This window comes from Cylas formicarius, unplaced genomic scaffold (assembly GCF_029955315.1).
Source record: "Cylas formicarius isolate icCylForm1 unplaced genomic scaffold, icCylForm1.1 PGA_scaffold_8__14_contigs__length_24414737, whole genome shotgun sequence".
Classification (NCBI taxonomy): domain Eukaryota; kingdom Metazoa; phylum Arthropoda; class Insecta; order Coleoptera; family Brentidae; genus Cylas; species Cylas formicarius.
In genome coordinates this window covers 11,895,438-11,911,106 of record NW_026844361.1, presented here as the reverse complement: position 1 = coordinate 11,911,106, position 15,669 = coordinate 11,895,438, and the positions used below count along the sequence as shown (strand labels likewise).

The 15,669-nt window shown below is 32.2% G+C and overlaps 1 protein-coding gene across 2 annotated transcripts in view; it reads right to left on the bottom strand.

The window, feature by feature from the left end:
- LOC132706393 (uncharacterized) overlaps positions 1-15,669 on the bottom strand; it is a 79,622-nt gene that overhangs the window by 12,113 nt on the left and 51,840 nt on the right. For both annotated transcript variants that reach the window (XM_060677712.1, XM_060677713.1), the window contains exon 7: positions 409-568. In XM_060677712.1, coding sequence (XP_060533695.1) covers positions 409-568 — 160 coding nt within the window. The remainder of the gene's footprint in view (positions 1-408; positions 569-15,669) is intronic.

Below are 15,669 nucleotides of genomic sequence, written 5' to 3'. Positions count from 1 at the left end.
CTTTTAAAATTTTTTTGAAATTATTTAGTTATGTATGGTTTTTATAACTGCAAAATGCTATTGTTTTACATTATACATTATACGGCAATACTAATTTTCCACTGATGATGATTTGTATGTTTTGGGGAAAAGAAAATTGTAAAATAGTTTCCATAATTTCTCGACCACAAAACGTATCTGGAATAATTATCCAATATCTTGTAAACCAGTGGGGTATCAATTTCAATTTTTAGAAAGTTGTTTTTAAATCATAACAAAATATGACATCTCAAAAATTAATTCAAAAATGTTGTGCGATAGAAACAAATGAAAACATTGTTTTCCTATTAGTTAAGTCCCCGTAACGCCAAAAGAATGAAAAATACCAAATCACAAAGTCTTTGTAGGCCTAGGGGTCGAAATATTTACCTGGAAAATCTGTGGGCTGCCTCCGGTGATTTTTCGACGATCTCTTTGGTAGCTTCGCCATTTTCTTGGTTTCTGGATGGCCTGGGCAACGTCACTGGATGCGATGGTTGAATGAGGTATAGGGATGAATCGGCCTGATTTCCATTCCAGTCCTCATCTTCTGTAAAAGAGGATAAATATTAGTCCGAATTTCTGCCAACATTTAAAGCGCTGTAGCACACTGCTTGCTTTATAGATTTGTCTTTATATTATGTATTTGACATTTGCCAAAAATATTTATCCATTAGTTTTTGTGTATTTAAAGACTTAAATAATTTATTTCGTGTCATATTATCTTCTATGTACTTGATATTAGAATAACTATAATTATAATTTTACTTTAGTCGCCAAATTAGTATTCTTATTCTATGCAAATTAGTGTGACCCTAACTTAGTCTAAACGTCTTGAACACTGATAACAAAATTTTACAATATAAGATATAAGTGTAATAGAAACATAGCGGAGATTTGCGACTAACCTTCTCTCAGAATCTGTTGAAATAACAAAAAAAAATCAAGGACAAAAATTTGGATTCATTTACACTTCAAATATTAATTATATACAGTGTATTTGAATTCTCGTGGACAAGTGAGCCATCTAAATTAAAAGTAGTAAAACTACACTTATTTATCCAATTATTCCTGAAGACAGTTCCGAACTAAAAAACATAAAACATTTTTAACATATATATGAAAAAATATATATTTATCTTGTCTCAAAAAAATCAATAAGACAGTAATATACCTATTGACGTAAAAGAGACGATATTATTAGAAATCAAACAAAAAGTTAAAAAATCCCTTTAATACCTAAAACCTCCAAGAGTCAGTTTTATAATCAGATTGTATTTCGAATTGGATTGTGAGTTTGGAAATCAATGTTATGTGGCACCAAACTTTCTATTATTAAGGTTATTTTAATAAAAAAAATTAGTGTAAGTGATGTAAATCAAAAAGATTTGGAAAGAAGCTGCATTCAGAAATTCTTTGATAAAAATCGCATGTACCTTATAATATAACAATTTAATATAAAATGTGTACATTTTTCTATAGCTTGTTAATCATTGTATAACAGTGTTTCATGTAAGTTTTTATACATGTTTTTTGGACAAATTTAAAACCTGTTGTGTGAACAATTAATTTACCACGTAAGATTTATAAAATTTATATATGTAAAGTTTTTGAGATTTTTTTTTTAATTTATAAACTAAAATAAAAAATGAAATATAAAAAAATGAAAATAAAAATTTAACTTATAAAACTCAAAATAGTAATCCAAACAACTTTTTTTTTAATATTTTGAGATAAAGTATCCACGCAATGTTGCCAATACTATACACTAGTACTATATCACCCTTATTTATCACAATTTAAATTATTGGAAACAAAAATGTTCTTTTCTCCCCAGATATATCTGTATACGTATATTGAGTATTACGATTCGTCAAAGAAATATTTTTTTTATTGCCTTTGTTTTCCGTCACGCTGAGATTTTTTTTTTGAATCGGTTTTTGCCATCTCTGTCACAATGATCAGTGTTGACCCATCGCGTGGAAACCCAGAGAGCACCGCAGATATCCAAACGAAACGGTACGCGCATTAACTATTGTTACCCGAGCACCATATATAATATACCTTATTTTCCTAACAGCATCCTTTGTTCACTGTCAGTCGGCATGAGAAGAGGATAAACTATAGCTAGAGGTAATAAGATAAAAATTACATATTGTGCGCAGTAGTAATCGGGAATCAGGAAGTTTGAATAGTCGGCAGTAGTATCGGAAACAACAACTTGTTCGGAATATATCCAACACTGCTATGTAACACCAGAGTAACACCAAATCGTAGGAGCTGTCTAGATAATATTTTCACAAATTTGGATGTCAATGAACTGCCTGTTGTAATACAGGCTCACATCTTTTTGAAAAAGCAGTGACATGTTGTGAAATGATCGTTGAAAAGAAGTGTTCACTTATATGGTGAAATGGTATTTTTTTATTGTTCCACACTTTCAATTCAAATAAGTTGGCCATAAAAGGTGCAATTTTGACCATGGAAAGCGAAAACTTGTGAATTCGTTCTGAACTTTATTAGAAATGTCCTCGCCTGTGGTGGTTAAATATGAATTTTTATGAAAGAACATAAAAAAAGGAAACATACTGTAGACCTTAAACTGAAGGAACATAACATAAAATAAAATAACTTTAATAAGAGAAAAGTTTGTGAAAAGGCAACGCAATTCTAGAAAATATTTTTTTTCCTTTATTTCTTTCTTTTACTGCTACTACTACTAATAATGAAAATAAAAATGAAAGCAAAGCTATGTCCAACCTGTTTTATTCATAAAGAAGAAGTTTATGATTTGCTCAGAAATTCTTTTATAAAAATAATATTTTCATAATTATGTATATTTTAATATAAAATTTGTGCATTGTTTTATAAGAGTGTTTCATGTGGGTTTTTATCCATGTGGATATTTTTCGGAAAACAACTTTTATACCAGGTACAATTTATAAAATTTGTAAAAAAAATTGTCAAACGACAGTAAGCAATAGATACCATTTCTTTAGTGTTTAGTTGTTTCACTAATTTCTGAAGTCTGTAACTTTTTGAAATATTACACTTTATACAGAGTCAACTGTTTCCATGAAAACATTTTTTTTAACGATTTAGCAGCGGTTATGCTTCGTGATATTTCTTAACTAATTCCGGCACCTTAACTATTTTTCCAAAGCAGCTGAAATTAGGTATAATTAAACCAGTATATAATATAAATCGACAAGAAACTTGGACATAGGTTTTTTTAGATTTCATTAAGAAGTTTGATTGTTGAAACCTTGCTGCGTGAAATTGAAAGATATAGTATTCAACTGAATAAAATAAGACACTTCCAATAGAAACTAGCATGTCACTGTTGTATTAATTCTGAGGACGTCAGTTTTTTTTAAAGACGCTTTTTAAAATAAATTTTAAAAAATATTTTATTACCGCTAATCGAAACAACTGACAAAACTGAGAAGAAGATACTGATCAATTTTTTATTGAAAATATAAAATTTTGAAAGCCATCTGCTGCAACGCATTGTTGCCACCATAACGATTGCCAAATATTTTATGGTTAATATCATTAAAGTTGTTGATGTTGATGATGGTGATACATTGAAAATATCCTATTGATTCTTGATTTGTATTATTATCGTGAGGTTATAAACAATCTTAATGTATTTATGCTTTGTTTGCCGAATTCTAACAAATTTCCAAGCCAGGAAAAATTTTCAAAGGAAATTGCCGATAACCAAAAGTATTGATCAGGATATTGCGCAATTCTAATCCACGCAATGTCGCCGATACGTATCAATTTCTACTGCGGAGCCAATTTGAAAAAAAAATCTCGTAACACTCGACTGAATATGTACGAAAGTTAAGTTCAATAACACCAGGAATCGCTACGATGAAAAAAAGAACGAAGATCACGCAGGGCCGTATCAGAATTAACCGTTCAAATAGTCAAATCGAAATGTTTTTCACCCAAATCTGTTTAAAAATCATGTTTAACGCTTCTTTTATATATCACAATACCATTTGTTTGTATTTGATGATAGTTTAGAGAAAATTATGCGTTTTTCTAATCATTTCATGATTTTCTTTAATAAATAAAAGTTATAGAACTCCCTTAAATAGTTTAAAAATTTTTAGGCCTATTAAGTTGCTATTTTTTAGTTCCAAACAGATCTTTGTATAGGGATCGAACAAAAAATGGACACACTCTGTACAAAGACTTACGTTACATATTGTTCAATCATTTATCTTAATAGAATCAATTATTATAATTATTATTATATCCTTTTCATCTGTTGCCGCTCCAGTAGCAAATATCAGGCGCAAAACCACCAGTACGGTCCCGTTCGATCCGACAGAGAGACGAGACGAAAATAATCAAAGGAAGAAAACTCAAACGTGCAAAAAATGCGATAAAGTATCGAGAAACCGACCGTAACCGCAAAAATACCAAGCAATAACAGGATTAATATAACATGTTGTGGCAGAAGGGAGCAAAAAACTAGCGCAATTTTCACGTAACTTGGAATTACGTAGGTCGACCCGATGTAAGCTTTATATTTCTTATTAACGTTTCTCTATTACATCGGTTTGTGGTTCCATTCCGTTTAAGCGTTCGTGTTTTGTATTGGAGGACCAAAAAGTGACGAACGTCCATCACCTGTGGTTTAGACAGAGAGAGAACTGGATTTGTATAAATTAGAAACACACTTAATTCTAAAACTAAAATAGTGCACACAATTGTGTCTACGGGATTTTTGAAAAAAATTTAGTTATCAATTATTTTTGTTGTTGTTAATAAAATTGTTAATATGGTATTGTTGAATTATTAATTATATTATAAATATTTGTGATAATCGCAAATAATATTTTGTCACTGTGAGATTTTAATGGTTTTTAGGTCCCAAGCTATTTAGAGAACTAACAGCGTTTATAAACAAGATTGCTTTCGAAAAATCGTCGTTACTGGGCGAGGCAAGTTCGTAGCGCGTATCAGCTTTTTATTATAAAAGGAAAGACCTTCGCTGTTTCCCGTGGTAAAGGAACGCATTGTTTTTCTATCGTGCTTCTGCGGACCACTATGGAACTTTCGCAAAATCGATGTAATTTAATTGTGCATGCACCCTGTATAAAATGTCCTTCACATCTCGTCAAAATTCAAAGTTACAGCACACATCGGTAAATATTAAAATTTGCACAAATAATAGCGATGTCGAATGATATTTTTTCAAATATCTCGCGCCCGGTATAATTGACGAAACCTGAAACTCTCTCACGACACGGTTTATGATACTGTTCAAATAAAATTATCCCATCTTTAACGGTTTTTCATTTATCGCCAATAATTTAGCCACAAAAACGGAAATTTTCAGGATATTTTAGATTTTTTGCCCATAAACGACACACCCTGTATATGATTCAATCATTGTTCGAAGTAGAGGTTAGAGCACGGAATTTTGCACGTTTTCTGGTTTCAGAAAAAAATACTTTTTTTCTGAAACCATGCAGCGCGCCGTAATAATTAATGAGATCATCGCTTCTTGACAGCCCCCGAAATAACGATTTCTATATGGATTTTTACAAATATCCCGAGCGGGGTATGTGATAGACGAAAATCACAAATTCAAAAGATGTAGCTCTTAATGCGGCCTATGACACCGTTTGAACCAAACCCATATTTTTTACGATTTTTGATTTGCGGCTAATAATTTACTCTGTAAAAGAAGAAAAGAAAGAAGATTATGGAGGAAAACATATTTATCTGGAAGCTAAAATTACCAAAAAAAAAAAAAAAAGTCAAACATTTAAAAAAATACTTGGTAAAATTTGATTGCGCCCAATTTCTACCGTTTAAATGTGGACACGGACTTTTACTTCTCTGCAAAATTTGAAGTTAATATCTGCAAATTTAGGACACAACACATTTCTCATTTAGCACGGAATATCGGGAACACCCTGTACAATACGTGAAAACCTTAAATACAAAAGTTTTTGCTGTCTATGCGGGCTATATCGAAATATAAAAGAAAGTGGTCTTCCAGTTATAAACAATTTTCAATAATAGGGAGACCCATTTTTCAGTTTTTTTTTAATTTGATTAATTAATTAATTAATTAATTAATTTAATTTGTATATTCTTCAAAAATTGTCAGGAATTGAAATTTATAGGGCCGTATCTTCTGCTTCTTCTGGTTCGATCATTTTTATGGTCTCGTAAACAGTTTTTGAAAAATGATGTTTTTTTAATACTTTTCTTGCAACAAAATGCTTTAAATTAGATCGTTTCAAACATTCCTTAGAAATGGAATTTTAGTAATATGAAAGCAAATTGCTGTCTATATTTCAAACGTTTACCTTCTACCCCGAATCGCATTAAAAAAAATTCATGAATGATTTATACCTAAGATTAGAAACATTATTGAGGTTGCTATAGGCTTGTATCACAATAGCCAACGTCATCTTTCCCCGCCATGCAAATTACCAGGTATTTATAGAAAACTAAAAAATCGGTGACCTTTTCATTATTTGTTTCACTTTCATTTCTATTACGTCATAAAACAAACACATTTTATTTCGAGAAATGTAAATTCTTTTAAAATGAGGATGTTATAAAACGGCAATGAATTATTAATTAAGCGGCGAATATTTTTCCTAAATGAATAAATAATTAGGAACGTACGTTCGAAATTGTTGCGTAAGAGTCACATCGAGGTTTCTCACGTTGAGATAATCAATTAAAATCCGTTAATTATTATATGGAATAAAAATAACTTCCTGATCGAGTGAAAGAAAGTTGCCAAGACCCATTATTTTCTGTTTATGTGAGGATGTTCTTTAGATCAGGGCTTCTTAAACTGTGGGTCGCGACCCCCAGGGGGGTCGCGAGACTACTGAAAGGGGGTCGCAAAGATCTGATACTTTTCAATCGAACGTTCGACATTGATGTCTGGCCGCCGGCGTCAGTGTTTGCAAGATAACTTAGTGATTATAAGTACCCAGACGCCGCGTCGCCTTACAGCTTACACATACAATACGGAAGCATAATCTAGCTAGGCTAGGCGAATCGGCATATTATTTTTATAAAAGAAAAATAAAAAAAGCTAAATGAAAGCTTCTTTTTCGGTGTCTTTGTGATACGGTGCCTTTGTGCGCTGCACACTTTGAACACGCCATGCGTCGGGGTTGATCTGATCGTAATTTGTTGTCATTGCACTGGTAAAGATTCCATTTTTCTGTTTGTACTTCAGTTTGGACTCAGCTTTGTCTTCGTAGTGATATGTGTGTATTTACTGTGTAATTTTCAGTTGGTGTTTTTAATTATTACGTTAAAGTTCAGCTACATTTTGTTTAATTATTTATTATTATTTAACCATCATGGATAAATGGCTAATTAAAATTCCAACTAATAAATCTGCCGCGCCGTCACAACCAAGTTGCAGTGCTTCAAATCCGACTTCTAGCAAAACAAAAAAAAGAAAATATGACGAATCATATTTGTAGTATGGCTTCGCATGCTCTTCTCACAACAATGAAGAACAACCAGTGTGCTTAATTTGCAAAGAAGTTTTGGCTGCAGAAAGCATGAAACCGTCAAAACTGCAACGACATTTGAATACTAAACATGCAACGTTATCAAAAAAACCAATAGAATATTTTGAGCGTCTTTTGCAGACATCAAATAAAGAAAAGAACACTTTGGAGAAGTATGTTACTTTGAATGATAAATATCTGTTGGCATCGTATGAAGCTTCGTAATTGATAGCAAAAACGAAAAAGCCTGTTACTATTGGAGTGCAACTTTTACTACCTGCAGCTATAAGAATGTCTGAAATTGTTCATGGAAAACAGTATGCTGCTGAAATTAGTAAAATTCCATTATCAAATGACACTGTGTCCAAAATAATTTCAGATATTAGCAATGATCAATTTCAACAGCTTCTTATGAGGCTTAAAGACAGCTCAAAGTTTGCAATACAACTGGGCGACTCGACAGACATCTCAAAAATGGCACAGTTGTTACTTTTTGTAAGATATATTTATGAGGGAAGCATTCATGAAGATATACTGTTTTGTCGTCCTCTGGAAGGTCATACTCGTGGAAAAGATATATGAGTTTTTTGAAAAAGAAGGATTAAATTGGAAAAAATGTGTTGGTGTGTGCACGGACGGTGCTGCAGCAATGACCGGATAAGATCTTGGTTTTACATCATTTGTTAAAGCTGGAAATGATCATATTACATTTACACATTGTATGATTCACCGAGAGGCACTTGTTGTTAAAAAAATTGCACCAGAATTAAACACTGCGTTTTTTGATGCAGTCAAAATCATTAACTTTTTTAAAAGTCGAGCACATAATAGTCGATTGTTTAAAAATTTGTGCATTGATATGGATTCGGATTATACAAGTTTATTGCTACATGCTGAAGTTAGGTGGCTATCAAGAGGTCGAAGTTTGAAACGATTATTAACTTTAAAAGATGAAGTTCTTATATTTCTAACAGAGCAAAATTCTAATTTGGCCGATTATTTTCACGATAATTTATGGCTTCTCAAGCTATGCTATTTGGCAGATATTTTTGATAAAATCAATTATATGAATTTATCAATACAGGGAGTCTGCGTTAATATGTTTATGTTAAAAAATAAACTTGAGGCCTTTGTTAAAAAAATTCTTATATGGAAGAACAGAGTGGAAAGTGGATCGCTCGAAATGTTTCCATTTACTGACGAGTATATAATTAGTAACAATATTTCAAAAAAAGATACTCCTATAACAAAAATTATAGTTAATCATCTGAAGGATATGGAAGTTTACATGCATAGGTATTTTCCCAATGATATTGATACACAACAATGGATTTGCAATCCATTTTCAATTGAAATGGAAGAAATTAATTTTTTAAACTTAAAAGCACAAGAAGAATTTGCCGAATTAACAAGTGATACTACCTTGCGACTCAGATTTTCTCAAGTGCCTGTGCATGAATTTTGGATAGAAACCAAATCAGAATATCCCCTACTATCGGAAATGGCAATGAACAAATTACTGCCATTTTGTACAACATATTTATGTGAATCAGCCTTTTCCACATTAATTTACATAAAATCAAAATACCGTTCAACTTTAATAAACGTTGAACATTTATTACGATCTGCACTAACTCAAATTGAGCCTAGATTTAATTATTTCTTTAAAAATAAACAAACACATCCGTCACATTAATATTGTTTGATGTTAATAATATGTTTTTATTAAAAAAATTGTTACAAAAGTTTATTTTTTCTATTGAATAAATAAATAAATAAATAAATATATTTATATATATATATATATATATATATATATATATATATATATATATATATATATATATATATATATATATATATGATGACACTATATTCCGGGATATCATCCGTTCGCTCGTTGAACTCCGACTGGAATCCTGCAAATCCTGCAGACGTTTCGCCAAAATCTCACTTGGCATCTTCAATGCTCGCGCTCCGAAAACACTTCGAACACTCGAAGTGTTTTCGGAGCGCGAGCATTGAAGGTGCCAAGTGAGATTTTGGCGAAACGTCTGCAGGATTCCAGTCGGATGCAGGATTTGCAGGATTCCAGTCGGAGTTCAACGAGCGAACGGATGATATCCCGGAATATAGTGTCATCACATTTTTCCATCCGTGAATCAATACGTGAGAATATATATATATATATATATATATATATATATATATATATATATATATATATATATATATATATATATATATATATATATATATATATATATATATATATATATATATATATATATATATATAGTTTTATGTCATTCTATTTATGGTGTTTTATTACGACCGACATCCCGTCAACGTTTCCAATTATATATATGTGAAATGAATGGGTACGTATTCTTTGATCGTTATTTTATTTACATTGTAAAATAGTGCGATATTACATCTACATCTACGGTTAATATATATTTCATTATATCGAGGAGGGGCTCGTTTAAAATTTCCTAAGCTTGAAGGGGGTCGCTATATAAAAAAGTTTAAGAAGCCCTGCTTTAGATCATTATACACACAAAAAATGTAGTTTGGAAATAATAAACAGCGAAATTGTAACAAAATAAATATGGGCGTTTTCGATAAGTATACTAAAACTTTCTAAATGTTTAAAAATTTGCAAAATTTTCTTTAAATCTAAAATGATTGTAACTTGTATCAACGATGAAATTTCTACCATATCATGGTTAGATCATAAATTTAACAGATGTGTCTAAATTTTAATTAAAAAATACTTGTTTTCACAGAAAATTAACCATAAGCTCCATAATTTCAAATTCACTCATATTTGACACCATCAATCTCTCAATAATATTCGGCATTAAACATAATGGACGTCCGTGAAGCTTCAAACAATGAAGAAGATTAGAAATCAACGTAGGAAATCCAGGTCGAGATCCCTCGAAAAAATTTCAAATCCAATCAGCGATCGGCACGGACGTTACATTTATCCCGCCGCATTCCGCAATTGTAGACGTACGCTTCGTACACCATTTAAAACTGATTAGGTTCGGCGTTTTGCATGACCTGTCAACTTAATCGAGTGAAATTGTCCTCAGGGTCGAAAAAAATCGAAGGAATGCCCCCTCCGTCTCGTACGAATTCCTATATCACCGACAGCGTTGCCGCTTTGAACACCGTTTCTGTATACGAAGGTATGCGATACCTTGGATCACCTAGAGTTGTGTTATTGTCGTTTTGATCAAACTTATGGGATCGATTTTGAGGTATACTTCGACCAGGAGTGTAGTGCTTTTACAACCGACCTCGTGATTCACTTTTCCTACTGTTTATTACTCCAAAACCGCAGGACCATCCTAGGAATTTATTTATCTACACTAACAAGCGGAATATAAGTATGTTTTCAATTCATTATTAATATACAAAATATTAAATATAATAATAATAATCATAATAAAATAATAAAATATCAGTCACTTAAAAAATCAACACTATCGCTACTGTTGCCACGTTTATCAAAAAGTACGCAACTCTTTAGCACAACTAATGTTTAATTCATTCAGTATTTTTTTATGCAGTTCTTCTAGGGTTAAAACAATTTATAAGCGTCGTCGATATACGCCTAACTAGATTAAAGTTTTGCCCCGGAATCTATTGAAAATGGGGGGTCGGGAAGTATTTTAAAAAAATTAAAAATCACCCGTGCAAGGGTCTACAAAAAACATCATTTTTCAAAAACTGTTTACTAGACCAAAAAACTCCTGAACCAGAAGAATCAGAAGATACGGCTCTATAAACTTTTATCCTTAAAATTTTTCAAAAATATATAGGATGCGCCGCAAATTAAAAAAAAATTGATTACGGTTTGATTTTGATTTTTTTTTCCTACAAAAAAACTCCTAACACTAACACCTTATGTTTCTTATTACACCAACCTGAAATCATGGCTAACTGGGACTAAACTTTTTATGTCAAATATCGCGAAAGGCTGTTAAGGATTAAGATTGAAGTGTCAACAAACTGTAGAAGAAACTCCTCCCTTTCGAATACTAAATTTTATTAATGCTATTGATTTAAGATGATACTAAAAAATAAGTATCGGTTAAAAAATCCTTTTTATCAATATTTTTGCAATTTATATAATTAAAATTTGTAATATCTTAAAATCACATACAAAATGATCGTTATTTTCAAGGTTTACAATATTTATTTATTTAAAACTTTGGTCATTGGTTTAGTTACCGACACCATATTCAATTTTATGAATTTATTTACTCAGTTGCCAGGTAAAAATTATGGCAAGTTATAGCAATAGTGTTAGACATAAAGAAGGGTAAATATCGGAGAAGTTAGAATAAATCGCAAAACATTAAAAATAGGTGTATACGAGATAATTAATAGTTCTAGCAGTAGGTCTTTCAGAATATATATATATATATATATATATATATATATATATATATATATATATATATATATATATATATATATATATATATATATATATATATATATATATATATATATATATATATATATATATATATATATATATATATATATATATATATATATATATATATATATATATATATATATATATTACATTATCAGTTTGCCTCGCTATATTAAGTGGTCTATTCTTGTTCCACCATGTCCTCATTCAGAAAAACAACATACGGTACCTCATCGACAGTACCCCGTACCTCCATAGTCGGTTGATGCGGCATCCTTATACACCTGTTACAAAACGACCGGTTCTTTAAGCATGTGCCCAACCCAAAAATAACATCGTAAAACGTTCCGAATAATAAGTCAAAAAGAAGGAACTACACTCGTAGCCGTACACATCTCCTTGTGCGGTGTCAGGTTGAATCTATGCCAGTGGGTCTTCACGAATTTTGCTTACATTGAGACTTTGTACTTACGGGTGCGGTGTTGCCGCATATCGGAAGAATATTCTTCTTGCTCTTCGGCATTTTCCTTTACGAGTTCGCCGTTTTTATCCTAAAAAGTTCTTTTACATTCCAGTCCCCAAGATCTCTAAGAATCATCGCATATCCAATCTTAGTGCCATCTGGGACACCTGTGTTCTGGCCTTCTTTGTATGTGACCGTAGCATTGTAATGCTCTAAACACAATGACCCAATGTTAGGTATGATTTTCTATTGATAAGAATATCTAAGAATGGAAGGTTATTATTAGTTTCCAAATCAATGGTAAAACGTATGTTAGGGTGTTTAGAGTTTAAATGTCTACTAGGGTTAACAAAGGTATCATAGACGAAGCGTTTCCATAATTTTGGTTTTAGATAAAAGGTGTCGAGAGCTTTTTTCTCAAAGACTTCCATAAATATATTCGCGATGACTGGTGATAGTGGAGAACCCATAGCTGTTCAAAAATTGGGCCGTTATAAGACAGACAAGCTGGAAGGTTAAAAGGTTTGGTTCCAGATTCTCGGACTTTAGTATATTTGAAATAATGTTGAGAGTTTCAGGAATAGGAACTTTGGTAAAGAGGGATTCCGTAGAGACGAGGAATTTTAGAGTCATGGAGGGTTACAGATTTTTTCACGGAGTGCGATAGAGAAGAAGCCTTAATAACAGATTTAAGGTTGCGATCCATAGATACGTTGTATCTTTTTTAAGTTGAGGATATGATCCGTCTGTAAGAATATCTTGAATCTTTTCCTGCTATTCATTTGTGTCCATGACCACTGTAGCATTTCCTTTATCTGCTTTAAGAATACGACGCCTGGATTAGATTTTAGAGATTTTAGGGCAATGCGTTCCGGATTTGCAATATTGGATTTAGGAGGTTTTGATTTTTTAAGAATATTATGCTTTGAAAGATTCTTTTTTGTTTTCTTTAGTCCATCAAGTGCTCTTGTGGCTTGTTACTTTCGGAAATCGATGAAATCGAATTGATCGAAATGATCACCGGCGAAAAAACATTTTTTTTGTCTGACCGTTCCTCGTTCTCCGTTCTCCGTTCTCGACTTTTGGTTTTTGCCTCCTTTGTAACCATCCACCAGGCACATAAGCTTATAAGAAATCCATCATTTTTTTGCGATTTTCGACTGTTTTTTGGACCTTGCTATGAAACACGATAACTGTCCGAAATTTGAAGCCATCGACTTCATATTTTGCACGTATATGCAGCTTTGGCCGTGACAAAACCTATTGAAAATGGGGGGCTGAGGGTTTCGGAAGTATTTAAAAAAAATAAAAAATAGCGTTTGCAAGGGTCTACAAAAAAGACCATTTTTCAAAAACCGTTTAAATGACCGAAACAATTCTTGAACCAGAAGATGCAGAGGAAATTTTTATTCTTGACAATTTTTTAAAAATATACAGGGTGCATCGCAAATTCAAAAAAACTGACAAATTGGCAATAATTTCAAATCTGTTTTAGATGTCAGTTTCCTTTACATGACGACATAGCCTATATATACAGCTTAAAGTTTAGTATTTACGGTTTTTAAGTATTGTACAGGGTGTTCGCGATAATTCGTGCAATATTAAAAAACATAATAAGTACTCCAAATTTGCAGCTAGCGACTTCAGACTTAGGAAGAAGTAGAAGTCTGGACCCGCATTTAGAGTCTTTAAATTGGGAGCAATAAAATAACGCGAAGAATTTTTTTTAATTTTTGTTTTTTTTTTGTGGTTATTTTGGCATGCAGAAAAACATCTTTTCCTCCAAGGCCATTCATCCGATTGGAAAAATTTCACATCCGTAATACGTGGGAGACCCGGCGCTATAATTTTTGTTTCACGCATTTTTTCGATTATATACAACGTGCTTTAGTCATGGACAAAAATCTAAAAGACCCTGAAAATTGTTCTTTAAGAGAGTAAATTATTAACCGTAAATCAAAATTCGTACGAACAATAGCCAATCCGTTCAAACAGTGTTATAGGCCGTATCAAGGGCCACAATTTTCGTATTTACGCTTTTCGTCTATCACATACGCTGTTCGACATATTTGAAGAAATCCAAAAGAAAATCACCATTTCTCGCCCTGGATCTAGATGCGATGACGTCATTTACTATTACCACGTTCTGAATGATTTCAGAAAAAAAGTAGTTTTTGAAAACCATTTATTCGAACATTCTTAGAATTATATACAGGGTACGTCGTTTGTGGGCAAAAAATTCTAATAGATCCTAGAAATTTCCGCTTTTGTGGGTGAATTATTGGCTATACATGAGAAACTTTTAAAGATGTGATAATTTGATATGAACAGTATCGTAAACTGTCTCGAGAGAGAGTTTCGTCTATAATACAGTGGACGCAAGGTAATTAAAAAATATAATTTTAAATTGCAATTACCCATAAAAATTTTAATATTTACCGAAGTGTGCCGTAACTTTGAAGTTCGACGAGATGTGAAGGATACTATATACAGGGTGTATTCACAATCCAATTACATAAATTTTGCGAAGGTTCCATAGCGGTCCGCAGGAGCACGATTGAAAAACAATGCGTCCCTCTAGGACAAGAATCTGCGAAACAGCAGCTTATTAGCGCCATTCTCGAGAAACTTGCCCCGCCCATTGACGATTTTTCGAAAGCAATCTTGTTTTCCTCGTGCTATTTGTCTCCATATTCCTTAAACATGTACCATCTCCGTGTATTGTCAATGATAGATTTTTGAAAGTTTGGCAGCTATTAATAATTTTGCCCCCTAAATTCAAATCTAAATCAGCAACTGTTGTCCAAAACACTTGGATGATAGGCCGCATCTTTGTTTTAGGCCTTTTGTTATGACTATTGCTTTCGTTAATGCGTTGCCTACTTTTATTTGCGCTTTATTTATATTCATCCCAATTTTTCTCCTTTGTTGGTTGACTTCTTATCGCCTTTTTTAAGGCTTTGTTTGTATATAGATACGAGGGGTATCGTAAAAAATCAAAATCGATCAGAATTCGATCTTAGAAAAAAATTATCAGGAAAGCAATAATAGCTGGCCACACGAAACGACTCCATTGTGCGTAGCTAACAGTAGGAACAGCCTAATAAGGCATTCGGCGCAAACAATAACAACAAAATCACGAACGAAGAGCAGAACGAGTGCCGTAAATGACGTGGTTTTACGATTTTTTGCTCACGAAGGTATGGGTAAAT